Source organism: Papio anubis, chromosome 1 (genome assembly GCF_008728515.1).
Source record: "Papio anubis isolate 15944 chromosome 1, Panubis1.0, whole genome shotgun sequence".
Taxonomy (NCBI): domain Eukaryota; kingdom Metazoa; phylum Chordata; class Mammalia; order Primates; family Cercopithecidae; genus Papio; species Papio anubis.
Genome location: NC_044976.1, coordinates 84,310,163 through 84,326,127, shown reverse-complemented (window position 1 = coordinate 84,326,127; position 15,965 = coordinate 84,310,163). Strand labels below are relative to the sequence as shown.

Below are 15,965 nucleotides of genomic sequence, written 5' to 3'. Positions count from 1 at the left end.
CCACTTCCCATAGGGTGACAAGAAGAGGGCTAGATGATGCTTGCATATGTGGTAGGTTGCATTACATAAGAGGAATCTGAAGTTTAAGGAGACTAAATCTTTTATAATGGGCAGTCAGAAAAGATAATGTATTCCAGAGAGATATTATCTCTGTTATCTTGGACAGTAAGCATTCCTTCCTGCCCTTTGCTTCAGGAAGCAATGCAAAAATCTCTGAAGAGAGTGACTGGAATAACGCGAAGTCAATACCTCATTTGCAGAATGTGTGGAAATGGAAGGGACCAAGAAGAATTATCTTCCAGTGACATGTGAAGTTAAATATTGCAGGTACAAAAATGGGTCAGATACATTCCTTTTCCTTCATGAGCTTACATTTCATTGGAATAGAGAAACATGCCCTTAATTACAGTATGGTATGAATAGTGCTAACTAGCCATATTAACAGAGTTCTGTACAGATATAAAATAATCTGCTGCTGATTCTGACTAAGGTGCATCGTGAAAGTTTTCATAGATCATGTTACATTTGAGTTGGTAACAAGTTACGTGATACAAGAACCAGTGGCATGGAGTACATGGGTGTTTGAGCAGTGACTTGAAGAAATAGTATGGATTTATCAAGTAGAAACAGAGGGCAAAGGCATTCCATCCAGAGGAAACAGCATTTGTAAAAGCACAGATGTGTGAAGAAGCTAGATGTATGTAAAGAACTGCAAATAGTCCAATGTTTCAGTGAGGCCTTTTTCCATTGAAAGTGAAAGAAACTCAGTTTGAACAGTTTTAAGTTAAAAAAAAAAAAATCAGAATTGCATAATATAATCAGGAAGTCCAGGAGTATATGTGTCTAGAGATTTGGCTAGGTACAGGAACTTGATGAATATAACCAAGACACTCTGTAAATCTTATCCTGGCATTTCTCTGTTGGCTACATTCACAGGAACATGTTGTAGAAAAAGTGGTCATTGGCAATTCTAGGCTTCTGTTGCCCTCAGAGTTAGTAATCTAAGCAAAAAGAAAGCACTCTTTTTTTCCTTGTATCTCTAGCAAAAATTGTTAGGAGACTCCAGCCAATCAGGCTTTGACCACATAATCATCTTTTTTTTTTTTTTTTTTCCTGTCACGAGGCTGGAGTGCAGTGTCACAATCTCAGCTCACTGCAACCTCTGCCTCCCAGATTCAAGCGATTCTCCTGCCTCAGCCTCCGAATAGTTGGGACTACTGGCGCATGCCACAACACCCAGCTAATTTTTGTATTTTTAGTAGAGACGGGGTTTCACCATGTTGGCCAGGATGGTCTCGAACTCCTGACCTTGTGTTCTACCTGCCTTGGCCTCCCAAAGTGCTGGGATTAAAGGTGTGAGCCACCACGCCAGGCCCACATGATCATCTTTCAATCAATTGCAATAGCAATGGAATAGGAATACTGTAATTTGCAAGATTTAGGTCATTTTCCCACCCCTGGAAACTGGGATGGAGAACAGAGTATGTGGACTGAGAAATGGGGAATAATATTTCCCCAAAGAGATTTTTAGCAGATTGAAGAAATGTCCTCTACATTTCACATCTTTAGTGCCCAATATCTACTTATACCCTCTTGCCACTTATACAGTTTTAAACATGCCTTTGCCTAACAGCGCAGGCACCTACACAGCTGAAAACGCACTGTCGTTTCTCCAAAAGAAGGTACCCCAAGGTACTGGCCAATTATTGCTTCATCTCTAAGGCCAAGTTCTCAGAGTAAGGTGCATTCTTTTCAATGAGGCCTAAATATGTCTACATTTCTACTAACCAGTATAGATAGTAAAGAAAGAAAGAAAACAAGATATCCCGTTTGAAGAAAAAGAGAATGTGAAACAACATAGAGTGGCCCTGGACCCGTAGCTGTGTATCTAGAACAAAAGTAGGTAATTGAGACATGCCAGTTCCTCATAACAGTGTAAATCTTTTTTAATCACCTAACTTCCCACTCCATGCTGCAAACATACACACAGTGAAAGGGAGAAGATCTTTGAGATAAAGAGTCTCTAGAATATACTTTCTATGAAGCCAAGGAATTTTTTTGTTTGTTTTCTAGTATATGATCAATGCCAAGAACAGTGCCTGATACATAGTAACTATCTCTTGACTAAGTTAATTTAAACTCTTTTTTTTTTTTTTGAGATGGAGTCTCCCTCTGTCGTCCAGGCTGGAGTGCAGTGGCACCATCTCAGTTCACTGCAACCTCTGCCCCCAGGGTTCTAGCAGTTCTCCTGCCTCAGCCTCCCGAGTTGCTGGGACTACAGGAACCCACCACCATGCCCGGCTAATTTTTTTGTATTTTTAGCAGAGACAGGGTTTCGCCATGTTGGTCAGGCTGGTCTCAAACTCCTGACCTCAGGTAATCCACCCACCTTGGCCTCCCAAAGTGCTAGGATTACAGGCGTGAGCCACCATGCCTAGCCGAATTGATATTCTTTACTTAAGATATTTATAAGAATTCTGAGACAGATATATAGATATTGAGTACCTAAAATTATACTTAGCCAAAAATATGCATTAAATAATGGTTATGCTGTTACTTTCAAACAATTCAAAATCTGAGCTCCACTGATTTTTATCTGGGGACAAGTTCAATGAATAATTTCTATTTTCTCTCTAAAGATCTTCAAATTATTACTAACTGTTGCCTACCAAAAAGGAACATCTAAAACACGTAATACCAATTACCTTTTTTTTGTTACAGCTTTATAGAGGTACAGTTAACATGTAACAGTTATATGTGGTAAAATGTGATAACTTTTGACATATGTATAAATTGTAAAACCATCACTGTATTCATCCGTTCTTGCACTGCTATAAAGAAGTACCTGAGACTGAGTAATTTATAAAGAAAAGAGGTTTAATTGACTCACGGTTCTACAGGCTACAGGAAACATGGCTGGGGAGGCCCCAGGAGACTTAATCATGGTGGAAGGTGAAGGGGAAGCAGACACATCTTACATGGCCAGAGCAGGAGGAAGAGAGAGAGGGAGAGGTGCCACACACTTTTAAACAACCAAATCTTGCAAGCACTCAGTATCATGAGAGCAACACTGAGGGTGAAATCCGACCCCATGATTCAGTCACCTCCCACCAGGCCGCACCTCCAACACTGGGGATTACAATGTGACATGAGATTTGGGCAGGGACACAGACCCAAACCATATCAATTAACAAAATCAGGATAGTGAACACACCCATCAAACCCCCCAATTTTCTTGTTTACATTTGTAATCCTTTTCTGCCTCTCCTTCCGCCTTCCTCCTCAGGCTACCATGGGGGGATCTGCTTTTTGTCACTATAGATTATCCAAACCTAAATATCAAATAATGGCCGGAATAGTTGATTTTTGAATTATAACTTAACTATAATTTTATGTGGACTTTAGACTAAAAGCACACTTTCCAGTTGACTTTGTAGTTTCCTTTAAAAGTGATAGTAAAAATACTGTGAACATCTGGGCACAGATCGCTTGTATCTCTAATCTTAGCTACTTGGGAGTCTGAAGCAAGAGTATCACTTGAGGCCAGGAGTTCAAGACCAGCCTGGGCAACAAAATGAGACCACATCTCTAAAAAAAAAGAAAAAAAAATTTTTAATTAGCTGAACATGGTGGCGCACACCTGTGATCATGCCACTGTACTCCAGCTTGATTGACAGAGCAAGACTCAATCGCTTTAAAGAAAATACTATAAATACTATCTAAACAAAAGTCTTATTTGGAACACAGAATGTACATTTTATCATAAGGAATTTTACTGTCATTGTAGTTTTGTGGATTTTCTCTGTTGAGTTTTCAGGATGCTGCACATATGGAATTGATCTGTGCTATATTTTCTGCTCAAATACATAGAATTACAGAAGGGAAAATATGTGAATAGCAATAATCACTAAATTTCTCAGCAGTATCATGATGGAAAATACCTGGTTTTCATGGCTTTTAGATCTAAAACAGCAAAAGAAAATGAAGGAGAGACAGATACCTAGATGGATTATTTTGCATTTTCAAGAAACTGTATTTTCTGCTTGTGGTTTCCTCAGAAGACAGAATAGTTCCTTCATTTGCAGTTTGCATGCCTCCCAGTGCTAAAGTTTAGTTTCTATAGATTACTGGGAAAGTGAATGTATTACATTTGCCTTTTGAAATTTTTTTTGGCATTAACTTTTGGATAGGTTATTCTCACTCAGTAAAGGCTATTTTAATGTTTTTCTTTTTTATTATTACTTTCCTACCTGGACTCCTCATATTACTGACATGACGTGTGCTTCCATAAATGTTAGAAAATAAAATCTTGTGACTGTAAACCAGATCCTGGTTGTAGACCAAATTATCCTCTGACAAAACCTCTCTCCCTCTGGATACATTCTTACTTGTTTCAATATGTAAAATTTCAGTCCTGTCTTTAGAAGCTAGACTGGTTCTTTTTTCAGGATAACTTTGCCTAACTGAAGAAGTTATTATTCAAATAGAATTTGTTTTTAATTTGGTCATCAATTCAGACCATCAAATGTTTATTGAATGTACTGTACATTCACAACACTAGCCAAGGCTTTGCATAACTTTGCCCTCGAGAATTCGTAATTTACATGTTGCCTTTATTAATTTTATCTTTTAACCTTTTTTAATGATTGTTTTTCCAAGGGCTATATTCATCTCTACTTTGTTCAGACTTATGAACTACTCAGAAGATACATTTAAGCCAAACTGTGCTGTGTTCTTGTATGTTTAAAGCACAGTGGATATTAAATCAATAATTGAAATTTTCCATGAGAGTTAAATGGTCCAAGTGTCACTCTTATCTATAATAACAGGATATCTTAAAGCTACCTTGCAAAATATCAGAAAAGTTTCAATTTTCCAAAATATATAATTTGTTTTAAAGCTATTATTATAATTTAACATGTTATTACCTATAAACCAAGCCAAAATCTGAGCAACACTGATTTTATCTGAAAACTAGTTCAACTAATAAATTATATATTCTCTCTAAAGATCTTTAAACCCTTAAAAAAATGTTGCCTACCACAAAGCATATGATTATCTAAAATACCCAGTACTAAATACATTTCTTTTTACAGGCTTTTTGAGGTATAATTGACATATAATAAACCGCCTATATTTAAATTTTACAATTTGATAATTTTTGACATATGTATAACCTGTGAAACCATCACCAAGATCAAGATAATGAACATATCTGTCAAACCCAGTAATTTATTTGTTCACTTTTTATATAATACCTTATTTTTGTCCCTCTTGTCTTCTCGCTTCCCATGCCACTTCTGATCTGCTTTTTGTCGCTCTAAATTAATTGGAATTTTCTAAAGTCTTTATATAAACTGACTCATATAGTGTGTACTCTTTTTTTTATCTGGCTTCTTTCACTTAGCATAAGACATTTGAGATTCATCTAGATTGCCACATCCGGGCTGTTCATTTTATGAATATACTGTAATTAGTTTGTGTATAAGCGTATAAGTTTATCCACTTACCATTTTTTAACTTGAGGGACTATATATTTCAATAGAAAACAGAGACTTTAACACTTCTATTGGAAAACTATTAAAGTGCTCAATGTATGTGCACATAATATAATATATTCTATTAGGACACTCTAGCTTCCAAGCTTCTGGCTACTGCCAAATAAGAATGATAATATTTTACTTTTATGATTTCCCAGGAAACTAATGGAATCTGCTAGTGCTTCAGTTCCCAGGTTTTGCTTTAAAAAAAATGCATGTGAATTAGTCTCCAGCCTCTAGTGATTATAGAATAATAAAACTTTGTTTTTACTGGAGAGAATGCTGAGTCACTCTTCTCAGTATAGCAAACAGATGTGAAGGGTCTGAAAACAGAAGACATATTTTCACTTATTATTTTTAAAACTACTTCTTTTTTCTGCTTCTTGGTAAAAATTGGTGGTCAGACTAGTTCTATTAAGAGGCACCAGAAGCCAGACTGCTGTTCCTTTCCTTCACTAAGGTATTATATTTTAAATTGTGATGGGATGACTTAACTGAGGTAGTAAAACACATTGTGAGAGAAAATGTTTGGACTGATTAATGTTTTCTAAATTATTTTAATTTTATAAAAATGAATTAGAGCATCTTTATCAGATTTTTGTTTTTACTTTTCTTCCTGTATCGTTTCATGCTAATGTAGCTTCTAAAAATGAAAAGTATGGACTCTGATGATGTACTTTTTATCTTTCAATCTGTAAGCTTTCTGAAATTTTGCTACTTGGCAAAGATGTCCATGTCATTTGATTACATTTTGAGCACTAAATTCATGTGTTTAAAAAAAAGGTTTCCTTTATATATATGTTATCATTAAAGTTCAGTTGATAGTTAACTCTGGTTTTAACATTGAAATGTATTATTTAAAAGGCAAGATCTCTACTTGGTAGTAACCTAGGTATGAATTTTTAAAATAATGAAAAGTTTATTTGGCCAAGGTTCTGAACTCTCCTATGTGGGAAGGAAATAAAAATCTTTCTCCTCCTTTTAATAATTTGTGCTTATATATTTGTTAGCTTTTCAATAAGGTTTTAATTTTTAAATATTCAGCTTGTATGACTATACTATGAGATCAGCTGTGTTGACATCTTTTTCTTCTATTATCCTTGACCTTACCACTTTGTCTTTTTAATATTTCTCCACTGATACTTTAATGAAATCTTAAGGGGCGGAGATTCACACATGTATTCAGCGTTGCATGTTTACCCAGAAGTCACCCCAACAATTTTTTTCTTACCATTTTATTGTAAAGTAAAACATAGACACACAAAACTATACAAAACAAATGTAAATCCCAAACAATTATAAGACAGACTCTTGTAACTACCACACAGGTCAAGAGTAAAACTGCCATAACTACCGAAGCCATTATGTGCCCCATGAAACCACAAGCCCAGCTCTCCTCCCAAAAGTAAGCAGTCCTCCTTTTTAAAACATAGTTTATCACAAAAGTATGCATCTTTAAAAACTATAGTCTAGGCTTATTTGTTTTATTTGCTATGTCTTTCACTCTACAAGTTCTCTCTCTATTCCCTGTTTTCCCCCTTAAAATTTAGTTGTCGAAGCTCCCCAATCATTTGATCTGTAGAGTTTCCCATGGTCTGGATTTTGCTTTTGTAGTCTCATGGTGTAGTTCTGCTTGTTTCTTGGTCCTGTGTGTTTCCTGCAAATTGGTAGTCACATATAGAGACCTTGTCATATTCAGGTTTGTTTTTGGCAAGACAATCAGTGGTATTCTGTTCTTTTTTCAGGAAGCACATAATGTCTGATGATCTCTTTATGTGTGTATGATGTTAGTAATAGTTGATGCTCAGCGCCTAGATCAATTAGATTATTTGTGGCATTGCAAAATGGAGATTTTTTTAATCCTCTTATTTCTTTTTCACTTACTGGCTGGAATACATCCCCTCATCTACTATTTGATTACTAGTGGTACCCTAAGGCAGAATAAATGCTTGATTCTTCACCTTTGTTTACCATGTTTCAAGATAATGAGTTAGCCTCCTTTCATCCTTTGAACGTGGACAGTTTTTGTTGTGTCATTATGAACTTATAAATTCAAACATATTTGATGTTTTTCAATCCATTGTAGTTCTTATCCTTGTTGAAGTTCATATAGTCCCATATCTGGCTGAGGGGATCCTCTTCAATCACCTACTAAGTGTTTTTAATATGACTCTAGTTTTGATACCTTGATAGCTTTCTTGCTTTCTGGCATGATATTGCAGGGACTCCCAACGCCTGGGCTATGGACCTGTACTGGTTTGTGTCCTGTTAGGAACTGGGCTGCACAGCAGAAAGTGAGTGGCAGGTGAGCAAGCATCACTGCCTGAGCTTCACCTCCTGTCAGATCGGTGGCAGCATTAGAGTCTCATAGGAGCACAAACCCTGTTACGAACTGCACATGTGAAGGATCTAGTCTGCCTCCTTGTGAGAGTCTTAATGCCTGATGATCTGAAGCAGAACAGTTTCATCCTGAAACTATCCTCCACACCCCAATGTTATGGAAAAATTGTCTTCCATGAAACTGGTGCCAAAAAGGTTGGGGACTGCTGTGATAGCGTGTTCCAGGCTTATCTGGAGGATGGACAGGGTTTATTAATTTATCCATGCAGATGCTATGAATAAATGCTCTAAATTGACTGAAAACCAGTACTGAGGGGCTAAAACTATCCATGAAACATGTACTTTCTTTCCAAAAAAAAAAAAAAAAGAAGAAAAGAAAAACAAATCAGTCGTTCAAGAGCAGCAACAACAACAAAGCATTTTTTAAGCACTTACTGTGTATCAGGCGTTGTATTGGTTGCAGAGAATATGGAAGTGAATAACATAAAACTGCACTCAAAGAGTTTACAATCTGATTAGGAAAACAAAACAGGCCAAAACACTACATTAAGGGACCTTGTAAGGCCCCAGGATGGTGTGAGAGTTCATAGAAGCAACCTAATTCAAGGTATGGAAGTCAAATAAAAGTTTGTAATGAAAATATTATTCAGTCTTCTAGTTCAAACATAAGTGTTCTAGGTGAGGAAACTTAAGGGAACATTATTCAAGGTGGGGGAAACAGTATATACAAAAGCCCAGAAGTGAAAGAGAGTGTATATTATGAGAATATGAAAATTGTTCAGTGACTGAAGTGCTGGGTGGAAGAGGGTAAAGAAGAGAGATAAATAGAGACCACCGAATCACGAGCAACCCCGTGAACTGTGTATTAAAGAATTTGGATTCTATTCTGAGGCCAGTAACAAAGAGGCATGCTCAGATTCCATAGAATGATCAGTCTGACTACAGAGTGAAGATGCATTTTACAGGGGATAGGAACATGAATAAGTAACAGGAAAACAGAGAAAGTGACTTGCCCTAGGGTTGTGGAGGGAAGTTTGTAGAAAAGTGGTTCAGACCGACAGCAAATTAGGAGATGTAATGCATGGGGCTTAGTAAATGATTGGAAGGTGGTGGTGGTGATGGTGGTGGTGGAGAGGGAAAAATAAGTATTCAGACTATATCAAAAATATGAAAATATTCAAAGCATATGATTTTTGGCTTAGAAACTGGTGGATTACCTCAAGGTGACATTCACTCAAATAGTGAACAGAGGATGAGGGAGGAACATAATGGAGAAGGTAATAAGTTCAATTTTAGACTAGCTAGTGTTACAGCAGGAACTAGAAGTGTCTTGATTCAAGTCCACAAGAAATCCCCCCCCCCCCAAAAAAAAACACACTAACAAAGGGTGTGTTCTAGAGAAAGGGTGTAAAATTATCAGGAAAAGAATCTAGGTTTTAAAAAATTGCCTTATATACAAATAATAGCATAGGTGAGCCTGACTTTCTTTGATTAGTAAAGCAATCAACAAGTTTCTATTAAACATATCTGTATTAAACTATTCCAGAACATTCAGAAATCTGATCTTGTGATTATCTTTCTGTTGCCACTGCTTTTTCTTTTGTCAGAAATGTCCCCAAATTATATTTTTCCTCACAGAACCCAAGCTTTAAATCTGAGTTGAGGCATTCATGTCCTAATCCAGACTGGATACATTGGTATCCAGTCTTCTTATTATATCTTATGTCTTCTTATTAGTTTTTCTTTCCAGAATGAATATCCCAGAAACAACCTTGCTGTTCCATCTTACTTCATACTTTTTATTCCCGTTACAACTTATCCCTTCACTGAACTACCTTTTCTTGTGGATGTTCACATTTTAATTTCAGCTTTATTTACTTTTAAAGATGCTGATTCTTATACTTTTACTTTTTTCCTTCACTAATGTCAGTGGAAAGTAACCTATGACAAAATCAATAAAATGAAAACACAATTACTAGCTTATTACAATTATTGAATCATAATTTGACGAATCACACTCTATTTCAGCAAGAATTTTAATCTAATACTTTTAAAGCAACATTGTAGGCCTTTTTCCAGCACAGATTGTATTTAACACTGTAATCCATTTCTTTTTGTTTTGTTTTTCATTTCTTGAGCCAAGTATTTTAGACTGCTAATATAATTTCCAAAAAAGTAAAATCATTATTCTCATGCAAATTTAAAGTAAATACAGGTCAAAAATTTTATTCAACTTATTAATTAATGATGGAACCTGTAAGATAATGGTTCGTAGAGCCTTTGAGGACTTCAGTATTTATAGACAATTAAATATGGGGATGTTAGAATAAGATAGTTTAGTTAGATACAAAACTGATTAATCCTGTATATTAAGCCATAATTTTGGGTGCTGGGTTTTTTTGGTTTTTTTTTTTTTTTTTTTTTTTTAGCAGACAGAAGTTGTTTGCATCTCTACCTAACAAAAATCTATACATTAATGTGTAGTTAGTAAACAATGAGTCCAACAAAGTACGTTCACCTAATCTTTGGTAGCCCTATATCCCATATGATGTTGAAAGAATATGTCATATACCTTTTTGCCTTATTTCCACATTGTGGATAACTTTGGACTAAGACTCCTACTCTCTTTAACTGAACTAGAGGGCCTCAGGATTGTTTGTGAATAACTGATGAAGTAAATTCTATTTTAGTATACTTTGTAAGTTTTATATTCCAGTGTTAAACAACTGCCTAACTTAATCTTCAATATTGAATTTTTGAGGAGTATAAACTGCTTTAACTGGGTATGGAGGAATAGCAAAGAGAATTTTGTATGATAAATGGATTTAAAGTAATTTTCTGTGGAATAAACTCTCTACATTTTTATATTCTCTAGGGTTTTCCAGGAGATATTGGGATTCCTGGACAAAACGGCCCTGAAGGACCAAAGGTAAAATTAAGAAGAAGAAGAAGAGAGAGACTAAATAATTATGGTTATCCAGAGATCCTGATCTCAATAAATGGGAAAATATTTTAGAAATATCAGAACATTTCTGGATATTTTTAAGCTGTCTCAGGTACATTTAATAAACTTTAGGTTTCAGATAGTTGCAAATGATTTTTCTAATTTGGTATGAACTGAGATTAAGGGTGACAATATTTGCAAAATCACCCAGAAGGGTTTTTTTGGAAGAGATTGGGGAAAAAACTCTAAAAAGCCATAGCATATAAATGGCTGAAAATAAATAAATGGATGAGAATTTCCTGACCACTAAAACCCTTTAGGGACATAAGATATCCACTCATTAAAATAAAAGAAAGCCTATGGTGTCCATGAACCTTTACATAGCACAAAATACCTGAAGAAACCTAAGCATTTTGAACTTACAGGTGAAACCACAATTATTAGCTTGTTACCATTATTAAAACTCATCTTGAAGACTCACATACTAATTTATTATTTCAGCAATGCTTTTAATCTAACCATTTTAAAGCAACATTCTAGACCTTTTCCCAGCACAGATTTTGTTTAACACTATGGTATATACACAAACTTACTGTTTTGTGTGTGTAGTAGGAAATATCCTTAGCAAAATTTTAAATACCACAATTTGCCATGCAAGCTGATGTGGAATGGGCATTGTAAGCAAATAAAGCATTATGAATTCACATGTAAGGATGAAATAGCCTGAAGTTGGGAGAACTGGCAAGTTGTGAAATGTAGCTGCTATGGAGGTATCAATGGGAGCAGAGAGAGACAAAATGACAGGAGATGAAGCTGGAAAGGATCTTGATAATAGCCATATTTGTTAGTGTTCTTAATGTTGAGCAGCACAGTACTCTAGTAAATGCTTTATAGACATTATCTCATTTATAGTTATTATGTCATTTAATTTTGGCAACAGCATTATGAGGTAGTTATTCCTATTTTACAGATGATTAAGCTATTCACTCAGTCACATAACTTTAAGCTACATAGCCAGAATTCTAACCCAGATATGATTCCAAAGTCTGAGCTTTTATACCCTTAGCTTTGATATTAACTTAAATAGAGCATTCAGTACCATGCTGAAGAGTTTCTACTTTATCAGACAGGCATCATGAAGTAATCAAATATATTTGAGTAGTGAAGTATCTTCGATGGTTATATTTTTAAAAGATACCTCTTATGCCAGTTTGGAGGATGGTTTCAAGAGGGGAGAAACTGAAGACAGGGAAAATAGGCAATAAATAATAAAGATTTGAAACAGGACATTCATTCAGCAGATATTGGCTGCCTCTCATTGCAGCCATTGTGCTAGACCATAAGGCTACAAAGATTCCTATTTTCAAGAAAAAAAAAAAGAGTCCTGTTCCCTGTTTTCAAGAAACTTAAAATCTAGAGAAAGATATTCAGGAAAACCTTAATAATAATCATAATGAATAATATATAATCAGCAATACTGTGAGAGCACAGGGTCAGGGAAGTCAAATTATGTTTTGCAGGGAAGATAGCACTTGAGCCTACATGAGTGAGTAGGAATTTGTGAAGCAGACAAGTGGGATGGATGGCATTCAGGAAAAAGAAACTTGTGAAAAGATGGAGGTGCTATATTTGGAAAATATTTATAATAGAAGTTATTTGTTGTTGATCTGAATTTCAAATTTAACTGAGCATCCTGTAGTTTATCAGGCAACCCCACCTGCCACCTACAAACTTATACCTATATGCAGGGATCTTTTCCCCTTCCTTTCTGTCTCCATAGAAGTATTCACTCACCTCTTCAAATTCCACATATGTTTTGCATCACATCCTCTCCTGACTCTTCAATGACCTCATGCCATCTATTATCACCTTTATCCCAATTTCTCCTTTGATAGAAATTTCCCCTTTACCCTTAAAATCATTCTCACTGCCAATCTTGTAGTTAGGCACCCTTTATTTTTCGCCAGGATAGTGTAATAGTCCTCCAGTAGTTGTTCTTCCTGCCTCTAATGTGGCATTTCTTCCTATCTACCTTCAAGCTGCAGATGGAATAATCTTTTAAAGTATCGATCTCATCATGTCACTCTTTTGCATAAATCCTTCGTGACCTCCACAACTCCCATGTTAAGGCTCGTACTTTTTTTACTCTTTATACAACGTTCTTTATGATAAAACCCTCTCTCTATAATTGTATAGTTATACAGTCATATCCACCATCACTCTTCCAAAAGCATCACTTTAGCCAAACTATTTAGAGTTCCAAACCATGCCCTGCTTACTCAAATCTCACAGCTTCTTACATGCCATTCTTTTTGTCTGGATATATATATTCCTGTGCCCTTCTTCATCTAGCTAATACCTACACATCACATGTAACATGTCCAGGAAGCTTTTTCTGTTCCTCCCAAATCTAATTGAGATATTCTTTTCCTATATTCCTGAAAAAAAAATCTATCAAGCACTTATCTTTATGTATTATAACTTCTGATGTGCTTATCTGTCTATTAGACTGTAACCTTTTTGAGAGAAAAGATTAATTGATTTTATATACATCATAATAACTAGAATAATATGGATAGCACATATAAATAACTCAGTGAATAGTGGTTGAATGGATGATTAATTGAATGACTTTAGTTAAAAGCTGTTTTGGAAATAAAAACAAAACAACTAGGTAACTGATTAACATAAAGTGATGGAAGAAAGAGAAGTCAAAGATAAAGCAGTCTTTGACTTGGGTTGCTGATGTCATTGAACTTAAATAGGCGACCCAGAAAGAGGAACAGTTTTGGAGGATGGGGATGATAAGAAATTTGATTCTGGTTATATTTAGTTTGAGGTACCCATTTGACATCTGGAGGTAGAAATAATTAATAGTTCATAGTAAACCAGGCTGAAAAGCAGAAATAGAAGCATGAAGGAAGCTGAGAGAGACAAATAGTGTAGAGAATAAGAATGGAGTTGAGGATTTTTCCTGCCAACTTTAGCCCTTCACCTGGTACATAAATAGGAACTTGAACTTTATACGTCATATAAATACATTTATTTATCCTGTCATTCAATAACTTATTTATTCAAGCATTATTGAGTTTCTTCTGTGTTAGATCAAGTAATAAATGTGGGATTATAAAGATTTCCAAACTCTCTTCCCTCCTCCAGATGAGGTTACAATTTAGTGGGAGAGATAAAAAATAATAAGAAGAAAAAATATAAGAAGTTCCATATAAAAGAGTTAGTGAAGTGCTCTGAGAGCCTAGATAATTGAACAATAGTGTCTCTCCTGGGAAATTGGAAAATACGCACTTCAGGTGGAAGTAATAATAGAACTTAACGTTTTTAAGTGTGCATATCATACTAGGTGAAGAACCAGAGAACTTTCAAAATTCTCTTCAGTTTGGGAATTTTGTTTCTCTTGAAGTTTAAGTGTCAGAGAACTGAAGAGAGCCAAATGACCTATTTAATTTTCTTTTATAACGGTGATCTTTAGAACTTTCTTCTCACTACTTCTTTTAGTCTTAAAATTAGAATGTCAAAACTGGGGCAAAAGACTTGAAGGCTAGACATTTTAATGAACAACAATGGTAGTAATTACTACCCACTGGAAATTCAACCAATATCTAGGTTTATTCAATAAACATGAGTTCATAGAGTCATTAGTACCAACATCATGAGACTAATTGATGTTATACACATCACTGAATTTTAAAAGAATATCCTGGGATGATTTTATCAAAAGAACAGGAAAATTATAATATAATTTTCTGTTCTGTAGATTGAGGAGGATCTGGTTTTGTCTATCTTCTTGGTCCTTCTCATTTTCCTTGAAATTGTTTCTAGAAACAGAGGGAAAAAACAACCAAACATACTGACCCTGTTAACATGATGTGTTTCTTTAGCTGGGTGTACTGTATCGTAAAAGCAAGCATCTTGAAACTTCTTTCATTTTTATATACATGTCTTGTTTGGAAAATGGGAATGATAAAAATTGCTAAAGCTCTGTTGAGGCTTTACAATGTGGTCATCAAGAAAATCATGTGCACTGTATTTGAAATACATAGTTACCCTATTTGCAAACAATTTGGGCTCTTTCCAGAGCAATTTGGCACAGCAATAAAGAAGGCTTTTATTTTCTGTTCATTTTCTGCCAGTTCACTAAAAACCTCAAAGTAGGAATGGAAACTTGTGTTAATTATAGTTCTACTGATTGTGGATTTATATGTGTCTGTATATTTGTATTAAGCTACAGAACATACATCAGTAAGCCTTTTTGAGAGCTACACAATTTGGGAATCTGTTTTCAAGAATCCCATATCATTAGCAAAACCAGATCCTTTGCTGCTTACTGCAGAAGGTAAGAGTAGCAAATAAATATTCTCTGTTCTCCAGTAAGCAGAGGAATAATTTGTTGCTATAAAGGTTTGTGTTTTTACTTTGGCTATGGAATTAGGGATACTAAAAGAGGCTGTTATTGTCTCTTGCATAGCAGACCTGATACGTTTTTATAGAAAGCTTACTATTTGTGGGATTATGTTGCATAATATATGGAAATAGTTCTTGCACTGAATTATTACAATATGTCATGTATTTATCTGTAGAGAGGTAAGCTAACTTGGTAAGAGGGAGGTGTGTAACTCTACACAGTTTTCTAAGATTACTTTGACCCAGGCCTGAAGGTTTACATTCTATATAGGCTATACCAAGATTTTATACACAGATTTCTTATATAAGACATTTATTCTCCAGGTAGAATTTAGTCAGCTACGAAATATTTATTGAGATTGTACAATGGGCAGGGTACTGTGTTTAAGCAGTGACTCAGAAACAAAATTAAAACATGGTCTTCTTTTTGTTAGGAACTTGTAATTCTCTGGAAACATGAGTCCTTCGTAAGTGAAAAGGTAAAAAGCACAATAACTAGGCAACATATGATAAATGAGTAGGAAGAAGTTCAGAGGAGAGGATAATCTGTATGGTCATTTTTCTGAGAAAATAGAGAAGTTGGGATTTTAGTCAGATTGGTTGGATTAGGCCAAGTAGAGCCGAGGAATGAGAGATTCTGTGCAAGAGGTGCAAAATGAACACTGGAATGGAGAGCAGAAGTAAACCTACCTGACTTTAACAAAAAAAAAGGGGGGGGGGGG

At 35.3% G+C, this 15,965-nt stretch overlaps 1 protein-coding gene across 7 annotated transcripts in view; it reads left to right on the top strand.

Annotated features, from left to right (window-relative positions):
- COL24A1 (collagen type XXIV alpha 1 chain) overlaps nucleotides 1-15,965 on the top strand; it is a 386,758-nt gene that overhangs the window by 150,239 nt on the left and 220,554 nt on the right. For all 7 annotated transcript variants that reach the window (XM_031650448.1, XM_031650446.1, XM_021943525.2 and 4 more), the window contains one exon: nucleotides 10,756-10,809. In XM_031650448.1, coding sequence (XP_031506308.1) covers nucleotides 10,756-10,809 — 54 coding nt within the window. The remainder of the gene's footprint in view (nucleotides 1-10,755; nucleotides 10,810-15,965) is intronic.